The following is a 14,489-nucleotide window of genomic DNA, read 5'->3' on the forward strand; positions in this document are numbered from 1 at the left end:
TTTATTTTAAGTGCAGGGAGAATATGTGGTGGCATAGGAATGTGGTACGGAGAAATAGAGAGCACCCCAGTATGTGAAGTTCTCAATTTCCTTGAGTGTGCTGAAGCTAGATGAACTTTTCTTAGACTTTTGTTGAGGTTGGACAAAGTTTGACCAGAGCCTTGTAATGTGCCAGAGCTGACCAGTACAAGGTGGCGTGAGGTATTTGGTTTTTTATATGCAATTGGAATGGTATTGAAGATGACTTTTAGCCTTGCTTTCAATAGCCAAGGCATAATGGGGTGCCCTTAGTTCTCTCAAAGTGGCTCAGTAGGAGTATATGGCATACATGCTCAAATATGCTTTTGTTTGATTTGACAACTCATGTATAGCCAAATTTGGAGGTGTCTATCATGAAAGATCCTTTGTTGAATGCACAAACCTTTCTTCGAGAGAAGTTAGGGCAACTTGTGGGTAGGAAATTTATTGGATTCAATATAATATAATGTTTGATGCTTGATGGAATTGAGGCTATGTTGGTTATAATAATAAATTTATGAAATTTGACCTTGTGAATGTAGCATTAACTTTCATGGAACCTAGAGAGATGACTAACATCACCACATTACCCATGTAGATAATATGTAAACTTTAGGTGCCTCTCTTTCAAAAGGAACCAATCAAGAATGCATTTTGCTTTCATAAACATTATTAACTCATGACATTATATGATCGGTTAGTAGCATTATCATTTATTTATTGATGCAAGTATTCCCACTTTTGCATTGTAACTTGGATACCTTGAGACATTGTGGTTGCCTAGTATCTCCTATCATCATTCATTAGGTGATGGATTTCATTTACTTTTCGATATGAATCATTTGTTAATGCTTCTGAAAATCAAAATCCCCATGTTCATGTTATCTTGGGTGTTTTTAGAGACATTCAATTGTAATTACATGTGCTTTGTGCTTTCTGCCTTGTGAGGAAAACACACAGACAAAGTTCACTGGCAATGTTTTGGACAACTCCAACTAATGAAGTTTACAAATTGAGAATTGTTTGGGAGAATCTTTGTTTAATAAGGTTTTGAACAATGAAAACAAAAATCTGCACATTAGCAACACAACTTGTTTGAGAAAATCTTCATTTAATAATATTTTGGACAATCAAATCTGAAGTTTACTTCCCACATACACTTCAGAAGTACATTAACATTAAAATTGTTTGAGAGAATTTTATCCGATGGTGTTTTGAACAATCAACATTGAAGAACCTTACTTCTCAAGTACATACACAGCAAGAGGATTTTTTAAAGAGAACCTTACATTTGATAGATATTCTTTTATCATGCACTTGCACTTTTGCCAGTAATTTAATCCTATCAATAATAAATGTACCATCAAGTATCTACTATAGTTGCTTGGACCAACAAAGAATGGCACTTGACATCTAGTTTATGTCGACTACTTTCCCCTGTGTGTACAACCAATAATATACATTCTAGAGCTGCTACAGCAAAGAAAGATGTCCTGAAGTGGAACCACTTATACCATTTGGAATGCGAGAATATGGTTTGTCAAGTACTACAAAACCTCAACCTCTCCCTCAAACAGCATGCCACAACGAAACAGAAAAACAAGAGGCAGACTGCCTAAATGAAATCCACTTCCAACAATTAGCTGCTATCCTTAGTTAAACAGAATCCTCCCTGTATTATTATCATTATAACTTATCGTTGTGACAGGAAACCATTCATCCATTGCAGTACATGTACATTTATCATTGATGAAACTCATGAAAACAGGAGAATTTTACAATGGAGAAGTAAATATGAGGAAATGTGAACCAAAGCAGATTAGAAGCCTGCAACATTACTTAACAGTAGACTTAGGAAGGTGATTTTCAGAGGATAATGCCAAATCAAAGAAGGGTTTTTGCTACGCACAGCATGCATGCAGTGAGCAGTACAATACAAAATGTGTACTTACTGCTAGAAGAAAGCAGAGCCAGTAGGACACTAAAGTCCCAGCATGAATGATTTGAGATTGTACCAGCACAATCTGTGTGCTTAAGGTATTATCAAGTATACAAGAATATAGTACATTGTTTCATCAATAGCAGCGCTCTGCAAAAGACTAATATTAACATCAACTCCTGCAGCAATCACACAAATCTCAAAGCAAAGAGAAGACTGTCAAAATATTTGTATGGCCTGTGCCTGTATCTAGTGTGTTGATTCCAATGTGTGGCTGAGGCTCAAAAACTGTCCATTAGAACAACACCCTCATTTAGGTCAAACATGACAGCTAAAAAGTTGCAGTGGACTACAAATCCAGCCGTTGCTTGTTGAACTTCTATTTTGATTTAATATTCTCCAGTTCGAGATGTCCAATAAATTAGCCCACTGCACATAGTAAACAGGAGGAAGTAAATACGTGGATCTTATCATGAATATTGCATCATACACAGCTAAGATGTTGAGCTTTTATGGCAGAAGAATGTAAGAAGTTTCATGCCTTCCTAGAACAAAAACACATTGCAGGACACCAGCAACTCCTGTCCATGCAGAAGCAGCACTGTCTACTAACGCATCTTGAATCAGCAGGCCCACAGCACCAGCCAGTGACACAAAGGCAATCACATATGCAAGAAACAGCCAGGTTCTTGATCTGCACAAAATAAGATGGTAAAGAGTCATATGACAAAGTGATATTTGATTCTATGAGTAAACAACCGAATTGATACAGTTAGGTCCTTGATATGGAAAAGCACAACAGCACATATCCTTGTTAAAAGGTGCCTAGCTTGTAACCATGTTGACTTCTACAAATATTCTTGTGATAATATATTGAATTTGGTAATTTTTTGGAATTTTCAAGTGCTCCTACAAATTTTAGGTCTCAATAATCAGGGTATAATATATATTTTTTCTTGTTTGCTTACCTCACAAGTCTGTGAGACTTTAACCTTGGAAAATATGCTTGCACTAACATGCAAGGGCTGTGAGCTGGAATAACTCACCCTTGTATACTTTTTGACCTATGGCGGAGCTCTCCCAATCAGGCATCAACAATTATCTCCAATGAAAGTCGAACATTGTCAATGCAAGGGCTGTGAGCTGGAATAACTCACCCTTGTATACTTTTTGACCTATGGCGGAGCTCTCCCAATCAGGCATCAACAATTATCTCCAATGAAAGTCGAACATTGTCAAGCAAAGATTACTAGTAGAGTCAAAGCCCAACTTTGAAAACTGAAGTACCTGAAAGCAAAGATCTCCACCCACAATCGAGAAGGAAACTCAACTAGATGAGAATGCAGTGGCTGACTCCGCAAGGGTAAACACAAATCCACCTCTCCCTTTGAAGTGTAATCCATAAGACCAAACCTCAATAAGATCTCCCAACCAGCATTCTTGTATCCCCTTTTGGGACTTGCCTCTCTTGAAGAAGAGGCTCAAACCAATCTCAGCAAGTGCCACCAACTAGAGCCTCCACTAGCCAATGGCTCAAGGAAAGGTATGAACTCCAGCTGTGTATGAAGACAAGCATGTCAACACTTGCATTTGATGGATTGGTCAAAGAGAGAGAGCTCAAGGATGTGAAAAACCATGGAGTATCGCTCATCACTGAAGATAGACCCAAAAGACCATATAATAGACCAATCACGTTACAAAGGAAATTAGCCATTCCTTCTTTAGTACTAGAAGTTTTGTGGCTTACTTTCTTGGGCTATACAAATGCAACTCAACTTAATTATCCCTGTAATATGGAAACTTTTTCCTCTTGCTATGTTGTTGAGATTCAAAGAACCAAATACATGTTTTGGTTTGAGGACTTGCAATAGTTTGCTTTGGGAGCTTCTTTCCAGATATCTTTTCGTGATCAAGTACAAGCTATCACATCTTCTTGAGCTCCACTTATCTACTTCTGCATCTAGGTGTATTTTCCCAAGATTTTTCCATGGCTACTACTTTGGATCAAGGATGTTTCTTGGAGCCCTTTTGACAATATCTTCCAGTTTGCAATATCTTGGCATATAACATTGGCAAAGGTAGGCACTGATTGACTTGGTGCAGGCTCCATTTGGCAAGGTTTGTAGTTGGGTAGGTCAACTAAGATCACATTAGATGTCTTGGACCCAAGCAAGTGGTTTCCATAGGTATTCACATAGCCATAAAGGTGCACAACATGGTTGTTGAGATTTTCGATTGCAGGCATAGTAGCAGAGATCAATATAGATGGGCATAGTGGTAGGCTTGCAAACATGCTTGACACATAGTCCAGCATCTATACCCAAAGGTGGTATGTTGTTTGAGGTGCACTCTAGACTTCCAAGATACAATTTATTCCTTCTGTGCATACAAATTAAGGGGTATTATCACCTTTCTTCTCTCAAGCAAGTAAAGGAAATAGCAATGACATCAATGTTTCATTAGTGTGGTCTTATGGAAGGCATATCAAAGTCTTGAGAGTATGTGTCCATCTCCATATCAAGGCACACAATATTGAGAGTTTACCCCATGTCAGCAATGCATGTCGCATGTCATCTCTTCATTATAAGCCCTATATCATTGACAATGGGGAACATAATAGAGCTTTGAAATCTATTGTCCAATTTGGTCATTCTGTTCCATTGTGGCCAATTGTATCATGGTTAGGGTTAGACACTCTCAGACTGCCCACACATCTTAATCCGCACTTAGGGCTTCTACATATAGAACCCTAGTGCTCTCTATTTCTTGCATTTTGATTCCCCTCTCAGTAATGCCCTCCGTCACATGCATCTCACACTCACTCAAGACTGCCCTCTTGTATCTTATTCATTGCTTCAGCTATATATGGAGGTTCTTCAGCTTTTGAGTTCATGTCTCCTTCCTTCTCTAAGAGTGCACAACTGAAAGAGGAAAGTGAATACACAAGAGGTGGCAAAGAGAGAATGTAGGAGAGAGAAGAAACAATGTGACCGCAATTGCTAAAGATACAAGGCTGCAACCGTTAGCCCCAACATGTAGCTCTATGCATCAGTGTGGGAGCGAAGCGGTAGTAGGGGGATGAGAGAATGAGGAGGGCTGGTTGATCACATGGAGAATCAATGATGGATAATAGGAGTGGAAGGACGCGCCACCTATATATAGGCAAATTGGGGCCACAACTAGTAATAAAGTGGCCCAGCCCAAAATAGGGCATCCAAAACAACCAAAAGTGCACAACAAGAAATGCACTAATGTGCCCTCCATCTTGAGTGTCTAAAACACATAAAATAATAGAGAAAGACAATGTTAGAACTCCTAATGTCTTCATCTGATTCACACTAAGGCTCATAGGTAGGAGATGACCACACAAGACACACATGACTACTAATATCCCCTCTTAGATCCTTGATGGGGCAGAAGGCCAAACGAGATGCGGATCCAAGGGTGGTAGGAAGAGTGCCAATGCTGATAAAGTGCATTGATGAAGAAAGCCAGCCAAGGAGCAAGACCCCCTCTCTATATAAAAATTTGATCAAACGAAAGGCCACAAAAGGGCAATGGAGCTTGATGGATGGTCAAAGAATAGAGGCAAGGTGCCAACACCACTAATAGGCACCAAAGAGATGTCACGAGTACTGACAATACCCTTTGACCCAGATAGAGATCTTGTAACAAATTACATTGAGGAGTCATATGACTCAACACACTACTGTCAAGGAGCCAAGGCCGTTCAAAAAGTGAGACAATCGGAAAAGGCTCCTCTACCTGATAAATGTGTAGAAACATCGACTCGGTGGTAATTTGGGTGACAAAGTAGAGATAGAAGAAGGCTCTAATTGTTAGCCTGCTCTATTTCATTCTCAGTCTATCATCTCCTGGTTGTGAGCTCCTGTCAGAGTCTGGTAGGAGACAAAGGAGCTCTGTCAGTTTATGTGTTGCTGTTTTTTGTGGGCATTTTTAGGGTTTGGGGCTGGTTCCCCATTTGGCTATTTATAGGCAGCTCCCCTCCCCACTTGATCACTCGTCTTCTTGCAGATTCCGACACTCCTCCTCCCCCGTGGTGGTGCTGCCATCGTCATCAGCTTGATCTGGTGCCCTCACTGACGCTATGGGCTGCGTGCAAGGACTGATCAGTCTCCTTCCGCCTTCCCATTTGTATTCAGCATTTATTTCAGTCAGTGCAGATTTCTCTTCCTTATTTTCTGCTTTCTCTCTCTCTCTCGCTCCGTGTTCGTATTCCTCCTTCCGCAGCCCACTCTCACATGGTATCAGAGCCAAAGGAGAGTACACGGAGCTGAGATCTACGCGGGAGAACACCCACAACCTTGCATTTGCTGGTCAAGACGTCTCCAACAGCTGAGGCGTCACCTTCTGCACCATCTCCTTGATCAAGGCGGCCTGTTTTGGTGTCAACCTACTTGCGTTTGCTGCTGGCGTCATCCCCAAATTTGTGTTTTCAGCCTGGGTGGCCCTCCTCTAGCTAGGCGACACTCCGTCAAGCTGCGTTTTCAGCTTCTGTGGCTGTGTTCAACCTCTAGCGGCACTCCTCCAAGCTGGCGACCTCATTTCTACTTGCGTTTTAGGTAGGAGGTTGTTTTTCTATGGTGATTGCATCGTTAGCACTTGCATTTGACATCATCCTTGCGTTCTGTGCAAGGCGGCCAGCTCAGGAGCTTCTGGTGTTTGTGTTTCGGCACCGGCAACCTTCCCTTGTTGTGTTTTGGTGTTTGCAGATATCGAAAATGTCTTACCAGTTTTCAAGCTTTGATGACTCAGAGGATGAGCTCCTCTCTCATCATTCCTCTCAGCGGAGACGGGATTATCATCCGTTTTGACGACAGGAGGAGACTCCTCGCACTCGTCCCTCTTCAGCCCATGCATCTCAGAGGGTTCCATCTACCGTGAAGGTTCCATCCGTGAAGACTGCTTCCGATGTCCGGATGCCTTCCTTGATTCCCTCTATACAGGTGCCTATTCTCCCTTCCTTTCCGAAGGAAGATAAGTTGGATGGTTCCAACTACTCCCTCTGGTCGTGCAAGGTGGAGTGCATCCTCGATACATTCGATCTATGGAAGCTTGTTTCTTCACCCATCGACCGTCCCCCCGTGGATTCGTCAGATGGAGCCTCTATGGACCGTGCAGCCTTGTGGGATAGGCTCAACTCTCGAGCCCGTTCCTTTCTTTTTATGAGTCTTCATGACTCGGTTCTTGTACATGTTCATAGGTTAAAGACCACGGCGAAAGTGTGGCAGAAGCTTGCATCTTTGTATCAGCATAAGACGTTTGCCCACAAGATTTCTTTGGAGAAGAAGTTGCAGATGCTCAGTCTTGATGATTCTTCTTCTCTGAAGGAGCACATCACGAAGATGGAGCAAATGCGAGGCGAGCTAGCCTCTCTTGGTCGTGTGATATCGTCCGAGGATATGGCGATGATTCTCTTGACTCAGCTGCCATCACCCCGATATGATGTCTTCTACACCAGCCTCATCACCTCGAGGACCCGCGAGAAACTCCTATGGGAGGAACTTTCCCCGCTTGTCTTGGAGTATGACGAGCGACTCAGAGAGGTGGGAGCCAGTGGCTCCACCAAGGCTTTTACTGCAGGTACAAGTGGCGGCAAGAAGAAGCAGCAGCAGAAGGAGAAGGCCAAGGACAAGAAGGAGGAGGACAAGAAGGATGCGAAGGAGAAGAAGCCCAAGTGCCCACACTGTGGGAAGGGCACTCATCCCGAGGAGAAGTGTTGGTAGAAGTATCCCCATTTGAAGCCCAAGGAGAAGGACTCGAAGGCGGCCCCAGCCACGACAGAGTCTGCGTTTGTGCATGTCTTTGTTGAGGAGGATACAGCCCTAGCTTCTACCACTCAGGAGAAGCCCTGGCTCGTGGACAGCGGAGCATCTTCTCATATGACCTTTAGACAAGATTGGCTTTAGGATCTTCGTTCCAAAGGGGGCACTGTCACCATTGGTGACAACTCTACAGTTCCTGTTCGAGGCGTGGGGACTCTACCTATGTTTTCTGACAGGTTGTCTTCTTCCGCCCAAGTTCTTTATGTACCTAATTTGGGCTTTAACCTATTGTCTGTGCATGGTCTTACTCAGCTAGGTACCGGAGTCATTTTTACACATGATGCAGTCACAGTGGAGGATGCTTCTACAGGTGATGTTCTTTGGATAGGTCCACAGGAGGGTGGGCTTTATAAGCTCACAGCCTTGGCTGCGAGGGCTTCCCACGAGCTTGGGCTGCTTTGGCATGCTCGTTATGGTCATTTAAACCTTGATTCTATTCGGCGGGCTCCTCAGAGGAAGATGATGGAGGGACTTCCAAATTTCCCTCCTCTTCACACTTTGTGCCCTAGCTGCTTGAGGGGCAACCAGCATCGGCAGCCTCACCCACAGGTTGCTTCTAGAAGGGCTACTTCTCCGCTTGAGTTGGTTCACACCGACCTTTGCGGACCTATGGGCACGGCCTCCCTTGGGAAGGCCAAGTATTTGATGCTGATTGTGGACGACTTCAGTCGTTATGTGTGGCCTTATTTCTTGGAGTACAAAAGCGAGGCGTACTCCTATTTCTGCGAGTGGAAGGTGTTTGTGGAGACAAACAACTTCCAAAGTTCATGGTGTTCGAGCTGATCACGGTGGCGAGTTTACTTTTCACCTTTTCTCTCAGTTTTGCAGGGATCACGGGATTCGGGTAAAGTATTCCTATCCGAACACACCATCTGAGAATGGTGTGGTGGAGCGTGCGAATTGGACCATGGTGGAGATGGCCCGATCTATGCTAGAGCATAGGAGTCTTCCTCATTTCCTTTGGGGTGAGGCGGTGGCTACAGCGGTGCATATTTGCAACCACTCTCCGACTTCGGCATTATAGGACATGACTCCCTTTGAGGCTTTCTTTGGGAGGAAGCCTTCCGTGTCCCACTTTCGCATCTTTGGATATGATGCTTTTGTCCATGTGGCCAAGACGAAGAGGAAGACGAAGCTCAACTCTAAGTCGCGACAACTTATCTTCCTGGGCTATAGCACGACCACGAAGGGATATCAGCTCTACGACCCGATGACACGGAAGATTGAGGTAAGCACGGATGTGATCTTTGATGAGGCTTCGGCCTCCGATGATCCACTTGATGGTTCTATTACAGGTGCTTCTTCAACATCGACGGACCCCCCCCCCCCCCCCCCCCCACCTTCTCTCCCTTCTCTTCCTTCCAGGATACCTCACCCCTCCTTCTTCATCGACTTCTCCCCCTCCCATTCCTCCTTCTACTTCGGCTTCCCCTCCCCCTTTGGCGGATAGGACTCCTCTTCTTCGAGTTCTTCCACCCCTTCAGTCTCCCCTCAAGAGTCTTCTAGGGATCCACCGCCATCCAATGGGGAGCCTTCTTCAGATGAGGAGGATCTACCTTCACTTGGTGAGGGGGAGTCTCTCTCAAAAACAGGTGCTTTATAGGTTCTGGAGACTACTCGGTCTCCCTCGCAGCAGGAGGAGTCTCTTAGGATTCCTTTGTGGTATCGCCGGCTTATGCAGGATTCAGGTGTTACTCACTTTCCTGCTTCTTCTACAGGTCCACGCAGATCAGCCCGTTTACAGGCCCAGCAGGATAGTTTACTCTATGTGAACTATGCTCTTATGTCTCAGATTCTTCAAGATTCCGAGCCTTCCACAGTGGAGGAGGCTATTGCACAGGATATTTGGAGACAGGCTATGCAGGCAAAGCTCGATTCCATCGAGCGGAACCATACTTGGGAGCTTGTACCGCGTTCCACGAAACGGAAGGTGATAGGTGTGAAATGGGTCTTTAAGACCAAGTATCTTGCAGATGGCTCCTTGGACAAGTATAAAGCTCGGCTTGTTGCCAAGGGTTTTGCACAGAGAGCAAGTTTGGACTACTTTGAGACTTTTGCTCCTACAGCTCGGATGTCTACCATTCGAGTTATTTTGGCTCTTGCCGCTCACCACCGTTGGCCTGTTTATCAGATGGACATCAAGTCAGCCTTTCTGAATGGCATCCTTGAGGAGGAGATCTATGTTTCACAGCCTCCTGGTTTTCTTGTGCAGGGGAAGGAGGATCATTTCTACAAGCTACGGAAGGCCCTTTACGGCCTGAAGCAGGCTCCTCGTGCTTGATATCAGCGGATTGACCACTTCTTTCTACAGAGTGGTTTTCAGCGCTCCCATCATGACCCCAACCTCTACTTTAGGGTTGTGGGTTCTCTTTGTGTTTTGCTTATCTTGTATGTCGATGATCTTATTATTACAGGAAGCGACACTCAGCAGGTGGAGCATACTCGGGCTATTCTACGGCATGAGTTTGACATGACGGATCTAGGGATCCTTCACTTCTTTCTTGGTCTGGAGATCTATCAGTTGGTACAGGGCATTTTTATCTCGCAGCACAAGTACATCTCCGAGCTTCTTTCGGAGTTTGGTATGGCCGAGAGTCGGCCTATTTCATGCCCCATGAACCCTGCGTCCAAGATTTTGGCAGCTGGAGTCCCCCTTACTACAGATGCCACTTGTCACTGGTGCCTTGTGGGCTCTCTTATCTGGCTTATTCACACTCGGCCAGATATCTCTTTTGTGGTGGCTTTGTTGTCTTCTTTTATGAAGACTCCTACACAGGATCACTGGAGGGCAGCCTTACGTGTTCTTCGGTATTTACAGGGGACTCGATCCTACGGGATCATGTATGGAGATGGGATTACTCTTTCTAGATGGAGTGATTCTAATTGGGCAGGTGATGTGGGTTCGAGACGATCCACTGCAGGTTATGCTTTCACCCTTGGATTCGGTGCTGTCTCTTGGAGCAGCAAGAAGCAGCCTACTGTGGCACTTTCTTCTACAGAGGCTGAATATCGGGCCTTATGTTCAACTGCTATAGAGGCAATTTGGCTCCATCGCTTGATGGTGGAGATTGGCTTTTCCCAGACAGGACCTACGGCACTATGCGTGGACAACTAGAGTGCCCTTGCTCTAACGAAGAACCCGGTGTTTGATGCTCGCACGAAGCACATTGAGGTTCAGTACCACTATGTTCGAGAGTGGATCGTGGATTCGGAGCTGGCGGTGGCTTATTGTCCCACGGCGGACAATGCGGCTAATCTCTTCACGAAGCCTTTGCCTCACGCTTCTTTGCTTCATCACATGCGGTTGTTAGGTCTTCAGACCCTCCCATGATCTGAGAGGGGGTGTTAGCCTGCTCTATTTCATTCTCAATCTGTCATCTCCTGGTTGTGAGCTCCTGTCAGAGTCTGGCAGGAGACAGAGGAGCTCTGTCAGTTTATGTGTTGCTGTTTTTTGTGGGCATTTTTAGGGTTTGGGGCTGGTTCCCCATTTGGCTATTTATAGGCAGCCCCCCTCCCCACTTGATCACTTGTCTTCTTGGAGATTCCGACACTCCTTCTCCCCCGTGGTGGTGCTGCCATCATCATCAGCCTGATCTGGTGCCCTCACTGATGCTGTGGGCTGCATGCATTGTACTTTTCTTTAGCCTTGGTTTATGAATTCCATTTCCCGAGTCTACTCTCTTTGAGATTTAGTGTTCTTGATGTTCTCTTTTCAGTTCTTTGTGTTCATTACAATCTATATTCCTAGTGTCTCTATGCCTTTGTTGCACCACACTTTTCTAACATAAAGATGCACAATAAATAACCCAACACCCATGAAATATGCATCGCTAATAGAAAGGAGCTCAATCACAATCCAAACCACAACCAAATGCCCTATCTCTGTGGTCTTTGCAATGACATTTTCAATCTTGACAATCATGTCGACCTTCACATTGATCCTCTCAATGCCCCAAAGATGGTCTTATGGATCACATTTAGGTGGCAAGATGGCTAAATGTTGAGCCCTGCCCATGGTAGAAGATGGGTTGGAACGAGTCATGGCTGTCTACAGAGCTTCACTAGCCTGAGAGCTAGTGCCCATCAGCCAAAGCCACCATGCCCATACCTGTGCCTTTGTCAACATCTTTGAGTCTATTTCTCTTGTATATCTTGACCTTCCTCTTCTTTAGGTGCAGCAACTTTGGGTAGATTTGTTGTTACTGCCATGCAGAGCCCAAACCCATATGGCTAGCTCATCCTCTTATAGAGTCAGCTACTACACTTTCAACTTGGCTGAGTTTTATTTGCTCAACTTATCCAACTTCTCAATCAACGTGGGTGGAGATCTTCATTTCCAAGTACTTTTATTTTCATAGTTGGGACTTGACTCAATGTCACATACAGATCCATCTAAGCCCAACCATAGGCAGTTAGGCATAGGGAAAAATGGATCTCCAAATTGAGGCATTTTGCTACCTTTGATGATTGGACACATCCCATGGCTGTAATTAAGGTGTCGAAAAGCAGGGGTGTTATGCCATTAGGCCAAACTATCAAAAAGTGAGTAATAGATGGACCCAAATACTGATGCTTCTTCACCATATCTTCCATCTCTATGAAAGACTAAACAGACATAAATCTTCATGAGGAGGTCTGCATCCTATAACCATGGTCATGGTTGAGTAACCAGGCAGGTATAGTGCTGATCAATGCATGTGCAAGAATCAGGCTGCATTGTGCAGTTTGTGAATAAGGGAGATGTGATTCACTTGCAGATGCACATGTGTACTTAGCTGGGGCATGACATGCCAGTTACCCTTGTTAGAGGATGTGTGATCTGGATCAAATGGAAGTGTTGTCTGCTGGAGCAAAATGTCTTACTACCTCTAAAAAGAGTGACAGGCAAAACTTGCATGACAGAAGTACAAGTATGGAAACTACAGAAAAATATGATCTTGTAACAAGAATACAATACTGAAGGAGGAAGTGCTTTAGCATGCAAGTCACAGTAACAAAACTGTACAATCAGCCTGCTACTTTCAAAGCCCGAAAGACTATTGTTTTGGTCAATCTAGTGAATCACTATTTCAGTGCACTTGGAGCTTCAGGACTGGATAAAAATTGTTGTTGTTGATTGCCAGCGAGCATGCCCTGATGCTCACTACACAAAAGATACTGCCTGTGTGGAAGGTTCAAACATTGACTTTTCAGTGTCGTATGTCTGAATGTCCACATCGCTACTGTATCTTCTCATGCTTGGCTCTGAAACTATTTGAAAAGAGGGTTTACAAAAATTCTTATTTTTCTCCTACTTGGCTCTGAAACTACTTGCAAAGAGGGTTGATGAAATTTCTGATTTTACCACAACTCTCCTCGAGCGCATGTGCAAGTACAACATAAATTTATGCATGAGCGCTGTGCACTGTTGGAAGACAATAAGAAGGTCATACTTTGTCCCTAGAAATTCCACGCGTAATAAGATGTTTGCTTCGCTCGTAATTAGGCCTTAACAGTACTACCTGCAACCTTCTCCATCATCGAATGGTGAATAATCTTGAATCTCATCCCTCTTGACACAATTGAACATCAGAGCTGCAAAGGATGCGAAAATCCCTGCAAGCAAGAAGAAAGGGATAGCTTCAAGCTCAATCCACAGACGAAACGTGATGCAATCTGAGATGATCCAAAGAAAGCTGACGATACATGAAATCCCGATCCAGGAAGCTGATGACGATGGCATAGAGAGAGAGAGAGAAAGGGAGAGAAAGAAGGAGACGGTGACCTGGGAGATAATGCACGAAGGAGACGGTGGAGGAGCTGCAGGCGACGGCATCCACCCAGAACCACCATCCGGCTCCGAAGAAGGCCCCTGCAAGACCCGGTCCGAAGATGCTCCAGAGCTCCGACCATTCCATGGCCGCTTCTGCTTCTTCTTTCTCCTTCTGTACTCACGGATTGCAGGGCAAAAGGGTATCGACGCGATGAGTTGACACTTAGCCTAATAACGCGACGTATTGTTGCTCCTCTCTCTGTCTCGCCTTGTAGCCTTTTACAAAGACATACAAAAGACCACGTTTGACAAGGATAGCCGTCGTTGCCGCTACATAGCAAATATATATATGGCACAAGCTTTTGTTCTCTTCTACACCAATCAACCCCTCTTAAGGTGGAGATGGGTAAAGCAATGCCCCTAATACCATGACGCAATATGTATCCCAACTTAGCCATATTCTTGTAATATTGTATCGTTGATTTTCTACAACTTAGCCACCATTACCTTACGGATGATGCTATGCTTCTGGTAGCTGCACCCCCTCTCCCACTCTCAATCAATGTTGGGCATAATCAGATACCTACGAGGGAATATGGAGGATCCGAATGCCATTGTTCTAACATCCTTAGACATTTCTAAGACAAGAATGAGAATTTGAGCTATAATTGCTCGTATGCACACACTATTATTGAATGGCTATGAATCATTGTAATCTATTGTGGAATATGCTTGAAGGTTAAGGGGGCTAGCATCCCACCCTCTTACATCAACCATTGTGGCAATCCTTGTCTAGAATAGTGACATGATCAATGTTGCTAAATTGACAGGAGAAGGGTGGGAAAGTGACTCCAGTTTTCATGTCATGTTCTTAAAGTGGCCCTGAGTTGTTCCAATTCTTCAATCATTTTTACTCTAACTACACACTTCTCAA

The 14,489-nt window shown here is 44.4% G+C and overlaps 1 protein-coding gene across 1 annotated transcript; it reads right to left on the minus strand.

Annotated features, from left to right (window-relative positions):
* Positions 1-1,892: 1,892 nt before the first annotated feature.
* LOC148032977 (transmembrane 50A-like protein) lies at positions 1,893-13,876 on the minus strand. The gene is made up of 4 exons (XM_087683676.1): positions 13,568-13,876; positions 13,305-13,398; positions 2,499-2,651; positions 1,893-2,386 (listed from the first exon to the last, which is right to left on the minus strand). Exons 1-4 carry the CDS (start codon positions 13,698-13,700, stop codon positions 2,347-2,349), a joined length of 420 nt encoding a protein of 139 aa, XP_087539802.1. The 5' UTR covers positions 13,701-13,876; the 3' UTR covers positions 1,893-2,346.
* Positions 13,877-14,489: the final 613 nt, after the last annotated feature.

This window comes from Lygodium microphyllum, chromosome 8 (assembly GCF_053477565.2).
Source record: "Lygodium microphyllum isolate KBCC chromosome 8, Lygodium_microphyllum_v1.1.10, whole genome shotgun sequence".
Lineage (NCBI taxonomy): Eukaryota > Viridiplantae > Streptophyta > Polypodiopsida > Schizaeales > Lygodiaceae > Lygodium > Lygodium microphyllum.

Coding starts and splice junctions, on each gene's coding strand:
- LOC148032977 (XM_087683676.1), bottom strand. CDS start 13,700: ATGGAATGGTCGGAGCTCTGGAGCATCTTCGGACCGGGTCTTGCAGGG. Junction 13,399..13,567: donor CTTCGTGCATTATCTCCCAG/GTCACCGTCTCC, acceptor TCTTGCTTGCAG/GGATTTTCGCATCCTTTGCA. Junction 2,652..13,304: donor GATGATGGAGAAGGTTGCAG/GTAGTACTGTTA, acceptor TATTTTGTGCAG/ATCAAGAACCTGGCTGTTTC.